The sequence below is a fragment of the Entelurus aequoreus genome, linkage group LG09, assembly GCF_033978785.1.
Source record: "Entelurus aequoreus isolate RoL-2023_Sb linkage group LG09, RoL_Eaeq_v1.1, whole genome shotgun sequence".
Lineage (NCBI taxonomy): Eukaryota > Metazoa > Chordata > Actinopteri > Syngnathiformes > Syngnathidae > Entelurus > Entelurus aequoreus.
This window is the reverse complement of record NC_084739.1, coordinates 56,127,260-56,133,387: the sequence shown is the minus strand read 5'-3', so window position 1 is coordinate 56,133,387 and position 6,128 is coordinate 56,127,260. Positions and strand designations below refer to the sequence as shown.

The 6,128-nt window shown below is 37.8% G+C and overlaps 1 protein-coding gene across 1 annotated transcript in view; it reads right to left on the bottom strand.

The window, feature by feature from the left end:
• Positions 1-386: 386 nt before the first annotated feature.
• The window catches only part of LOC133657529 (B-cadherin-like), a 40,844-nt gene continuing 35,102 nt past the window's right edge, over positions 387-6,128 (bottom strand). The window contains exons 17-18 of the mRNA XM_062058971.1: positions 3,056-3,199; positions 387-1,076 (exon numbers count right to left, since the gene is read on the bottom strand). Of these exons, the coding sequence (XP_061914955.1) occupies positions 861-1,076; positions 3,056-3,199 (360 nt within the window). The 3' untranslated portion in view covers positions 387-860. The remainder of the gene's footprint in view (positions 1,077-3,055; positions 3,200-6,128) is intronic.

Sequence of the window (6,128 nt, the reverse complement as noted above, 5' to 3'; positions counted from 1 at the left end):
GCCAAATAGTAATAAAACTGACCTTTTTTGGCACTAAGATCACAGTTATTTCCCACCTTAGAATAAAACTTTTTCTTTTTACATCCATTAAAAGTCAATGATGGCGCCAAAACCCGATGTCCTAACACAGCACGCCAGACCGACTTCTTTCAGTACTAGCCGTCATCTGTGAGCTGAAAACTGTTTAGTGCTTTACAGTAATTGTATCGGCACATGTTTCTTTATTAAAAGCAACACACGGGGATATTAGGGGACACCGTATCACTCCTTGTGTTGCATAATGTGTCGTTGGCCCCATCACTAGTAAGTGCTCCTATAATAGTGATCATATTAAATCATGGTAACATTCCATCAACATAAAAGGTGACAGTGAAAGGCCAAAGACAAATGTTTTAAGAGACCTTTATGAAAATCCACATTTAACAAAAAAAAGTGTACCTGCAGAATAAGTCGTATGACATTACAAAACGAAAAGACAGATTTCATCTTGCTTGACAGTACTGTTAGGAGGAAAAAGAAGAATGTGACTGAGAAGCACGGTGCTTAGGAAACTAAATTAATATATGTACATCTGTCATTGTCAAGGCTAAGTTTTAAACAAACTTGTACAGAATAGTGAAACTATTTATTTTGATGAGAGTTTGTGCTGTAAAAAAGTGTGTTGCGCCTAAAAAGATGTGACATAAAAATACTCATTTGCAGTCCGGTTAGTCGCACAAACTGCACCAAGCATAACTTTCATTGACGAATTCTAATGGTTGATTTTTCCACTTCTTAAGTTCAGCAGTTCTTTGAATTTTGCACCACCGCAAATCTCACATTCAGGCACAAAACGTTCACTCTAGACCTTCTTTGTACGTTTACAGCATGTCGTCGTCCTCGCCTCCTCCGTACATGTCCGCTAATTTTTTGAAGCGAGGTCCCCAGTCGCTGAGACAGTCATAGTCCTGGTCGCCGCTGCTGGACGAGTTCAGCGTGGATATGCTTCCTGCATCAGAGCCGCCTCCCTCGTAGTCAAACACCAGCAGGGAGTCATAGGGGGGCGCTGTCGGGTCATTGTCGGCTGCTTTCAAGTTCTGCAGGAGAGCAAACAATCCTTAGCGGACATGGGTCACACAGCCTCTACACCAGGGATGTCAAACTTAAGGCCTGCGGGCCTGAACAGGTTTTATCCGGCCCGCGGGATGAGTTAGTTAAATATAAAAATGAGCCGAAATTTCTGAATGAAAGAAACTGCTGTTCTAAATGTGTCAACTAGATGTCGCAATAGCAATTCTTTGTATCTTTGTAGATACAAAAATAAAAATAAACCACATGATGTTGCTCGTTTTCCTTGACTGGTGCACACCAGTCAAGGAAAACGAGCAAACTACGTAAATAACATCCTGTAATTTGATTTTGATATTTTTTTATCTTAATAGATTGAAAATTAACGGCAATAAACATTATCACAATTTATTCAGAAAGTATAATTAAGGACAAATAAAGGTAGAATACTATTAACCACAACATGTAAGTGTGTTTGTGTGTGTATAAATGTGTATTGGAAAGTATCTAGTAACAAACGTGTCCGCATCATTCAACTTACTGTATCATGAACTTAACTTAAAATAATAATTGGCCACTTGGTGTCCCCAAAAAAATAATCACTTCACATCAACTTAAAAGATATAAGTCCATTCCAGACAGCTAATAATAAATAGGTTGGTGTTTGTTCTTTGTTTGACTAATTTCACTTGATCAAGACTAAAATGTCGATATTGTATCTAAAGTGTAAAAGCAGTATCAGAACATCCCTAATTGCAATACAGTTTTGGCTCAAATGTTCCTTAGCTCAATCACCACCAAAATAAGTGGAGCACCCCTGGAAGGAGAAATACTATATTGCACTCAATGATTGGATGGAGTGTACATCAGTGGTCCCCAATCAACGGGTCCGTGGACCGATTGGTACCAGGCCGCGGCCGCACAAGAAATTTAAAATAAATAAATAAATAAAAAATTATTATTATTATTTTTTTGTATTAAACCAACATAAAAAACACAATATATATATTATATATCAATATAAATCAATACAGTCTGCACGGATACAGTCCATAAGCACACATGATTGTATTTCTTTATAACAAAAAAAGGGGGGGGGGGGTAGTAAGTAGCAAGTAGCAAGTACAAAAAGGTTGGGGACCACTGGTGTACATCACACCTGATAAAATAACAGCTATTCAAAAAAACGATGAACTCTATTCTGATCGCTTCAATTGAGAGACACTTGGAAACATTGATTGAGATGAAAGGACCAAAATGCTACGCTGTATTAAAGTACCAGTAGAGTGGAAAAACAAGCTGCCTCTATATTGAAGATATTATAAAATATATCTGATATATGACACCAAAAGGATTCCAAAGTAAATAAATATGATTAAAATAGCATCAATCTCACAGAGATTCACAAGCCATTTTGAGAGTTAATGAGCAAGCCAGACACGTGATCCGTGACGTAGCGTAAGAATCAAAGATCTCTTCCCCGTAAACATTAATGCAAAAGGAGAAACATTTTTTTTCTTTTTCTTAATTGTCTGCAACAAAAAACTCCTATTTATCAATAAAATCGATATATCGTTTAGGCCTAATATAGTGTAGCGTCTATCAATTGTTTCCATTGATTCTTTTGACAGTTAAACTATCACGCTTCCCGTCCCAAAAACACAGACACAAACAGCTATTGAGCATCTCTGACGGTACCACAAACATTTGTACTAAACAGAACCCTTATCATACACAACTTTAGTGTGGTTATAATAATAAATGAAACAAAACGTATCTATGGGTTATAATTCACATCCAGCCAGGATACAAGCTGTTGCGTGTGCATATACACCCACACTTCATCACCGTGACGACACACGTTCACAGGACAAGCACTGCCTGGATTGATCAAATTTAAACTTGTTCATGCTTTTCACACAGCTAATTAAAGGCATGGTGGCAAAGTCTGCCTCTTTAAAATGGAGAATAGGGTCCCATGTGTGCGCACACTACAGATTTGACTCACATCGTCAATGAAATTGCCGATATCCTCCGGGTTGGCGGGACGAGGTCGGTACTGCGGCGCCGGCATAAAGTTTGGCATCACGTCGTTCCTGAACACCTCAGGACGGTTGTCCAGACCTTGGTGAAGAACACCGAGATCATAGTCCTGGAAGACAAAAGATTAATTATTTTCTGTCACGCTCCTCCACCATTAACTGAGAAACTATTGAGAACCTGATAATACTCATGTGTGTCAAGCTAGTTGACTAGCACGGGCTCCAAAAAAGAGATCTTATTCCAAGTAAAATATTCTATATTATCCAACATAATGCTGGAAAAGTACACATAGGTAGGATAGAAAGCAACAGTGATTGAACATTTGCATTCAAACTGTTGGGAACAATATTATTATATATGTTTATATAATTATATTAAAACTGTGGTTGATAACCGTACGTTGATAAACTCAGACCGATGACGCTGCCAATTCCCAAATTCTCATGTCTTTAAATATACATTAACATTGATCCAACACACTGTAGTGAACCGATAAATGGGTCGTTTAGAAGAGATTTGCTTCAGAACTAGTGGGAAGGAAACAGTTGCCTGTGTGTACGTGAGGCTGACAATGCTTTCCATTGATCAGTCACTATGTTTCCATGCACTAAATTAGTCTGATTTCCCAAATACCGGTAGTTATTTTTTTTGTATTTTCACACCTACAGTCATGGTCAAAAGTTGTACACTTGTAAAGAACATAATGTCATGGCTGTCTTGAGTTTCCAATAATTTCTACAACTCTTATTTTTTTGTGACAGAGTGATTGGAGTGTACTTGTAGGTCACAAAATACATTCATGAAGTTTGATTCTTTTATGAATTTATTATGGGTCTACTGACCAATCCTGCTGGGTCAAAAGTATACATACAGCAATGTTAATATTTGGTTACATGTCCTTTGGCAAGTTTCACTGCAATAAGGCGCTTTTGGTAGCCATCCACAAGTTTCTGGTTGAATTTTTGACCACTCCTCTTGACAAAATTGGTGCAGTTCAGCTAAATTTGGTTTTCTAACTTGGACTTGTTTCTTCAGCATTGTCCACACATTTAAGTCAGGACTTTGGGAAGGCCATTCTAAAACCTTAATTTTAACCTGATATAGCCATTCCTTTACCACTTATGACCTGTGCTTGGGGTCATCGTCCTGTTGGAACACCCAACTGCGCCCAAGACCCAACCTCCGGGCTGATGATTTTAGGTTGTCCTGAAGAATTTGGAAGTAATCCGCCTTTTTCATTGACCAATTTAATCTCTGTAAAGCACCAGTTCCATTGGCAGCAAAACAGGCCCAGAGCATAATACTACCACCACCATGCTTGACGGTAGGGATGATGTTCCTGGGATTAAAGACCTCACATTTTCTCCTCCAAACATATTGCTGGGTATTGTGGCCAAACAGCTCAATTTATGTTTCATCTGACCACAGAACCTTCCTCCAGAAGGTCTTATCTTTGTCCATGTGATGTCAAAAGTGCCTTATTGCAGTGAAACTTGCCAAGGCACATGTAACCAAATATTAACATTGCTGTATGTATACTTTTGACCCAGCAGATTTGGTCACATTTTCAGTAGACCCATAATAAATTCATAAAAGAACCAAACTTCATGAATGTTTTTTATGACCAACAAGTATGTGCTCCAATCACTATATCACAAAAAAATAAGAGTTGTAGAAAGTATTGGAAACTCAAGACAGCCATGACATTATGTTCTTTACAAGTGTATGTACATTTTTGACTACGACTGTACGTGTGAAGTCCATGCACACTCTAATGAGACTATTGGTCATACGCCATGTGGCTCCCGTACACTTATTTAAATTTAGCGCGGACAAATTAATTTATTTTGCGGTTGACTTATGACAGGGGTGTCAAAGTCAAGGCCCGCGGGCCGATAGAATTATCTATGGCTATATGATATTTGATTAGTATTAGAACCGGCCCGCAGGCCACAGCCGCCTGCTGCTGTTTAGCACTCACCAATACTCTGAGTGTTGGCGCTAGGATTTTTCCCAAGGACCCCATCAAGTCATAAAAAGGCCACTTTTTTCTAACCATTTTGAAAACAAATAATAGATTGCATTATCCTGTTATGTCACAATCTATATTGTGTTTTGGAAAAAGGTTGTCATAAACGTTAATTCATAAAAAAAATAATACAAAAAACAAATGTTTATGCATATGTAAATGTATTCTGTTATAAACATTCATTCACTCTCTTCTTTCCTTCATGGATCTAAACTTTACCGCTGCCGGTATTTTTTTCTATTTTTTTATTGTAATATTTTCAGAATGTGTTTGTTCTAATTTTGGCCAAAGTAAGACAAAGAAAACAATCTGAAGTTGTCTTTATTTTTTAGTTTTAATGCCATGATTTTAATAGTTTGGCACACGTGTGCACAGATTTTCCTCCATGCGACCCCTGAGCTAAAATGAGTTTGACACCCCTGACCTATGACTAGGCATTGCAGACCCTTACAACTTGTTTTTAGTGATGTCCGCTTTAATATTGACACAGATTATAAATACAAACCCTGTTTCCATATGAGTTGGGAAATTGTGTTAGATGTAAATATAAACGGAATACAATGATTTGCAAATCATTTTCAACCCATATTCAGTTGAATATGCTACAAAGACAACATATTTGATGTTCAAACTGATAAACATTTTTTTTTTTTGCAAATAATCATTAACTTTAGAATTTGATGCCAGCAACACGTGACAAAGAAGTTGGGGAAAGGTGGCAATAAATACTGATAAAGTTGAGGAATGCTCATCAAACACTTATTTGGAACATCCCACAGGTGAACAGGCAAATTGGGAACAGGTGGGTGCCATGATTGGGTATAAAAGTAGATTCCATGAAATGCTCAGTCATTCACAAACAAGGATGGGGCGAGGGTCACCACATTGTCAACAAATGCGTGAGCAAATTGTTGAACAGTTTAAGAAAAACCTTTCTCAACCAGCTATTGGAAGGAATTTAGGGATTTCACCATCTACGGTCCGTAATATCATCAAAGGGTTCAGAGAA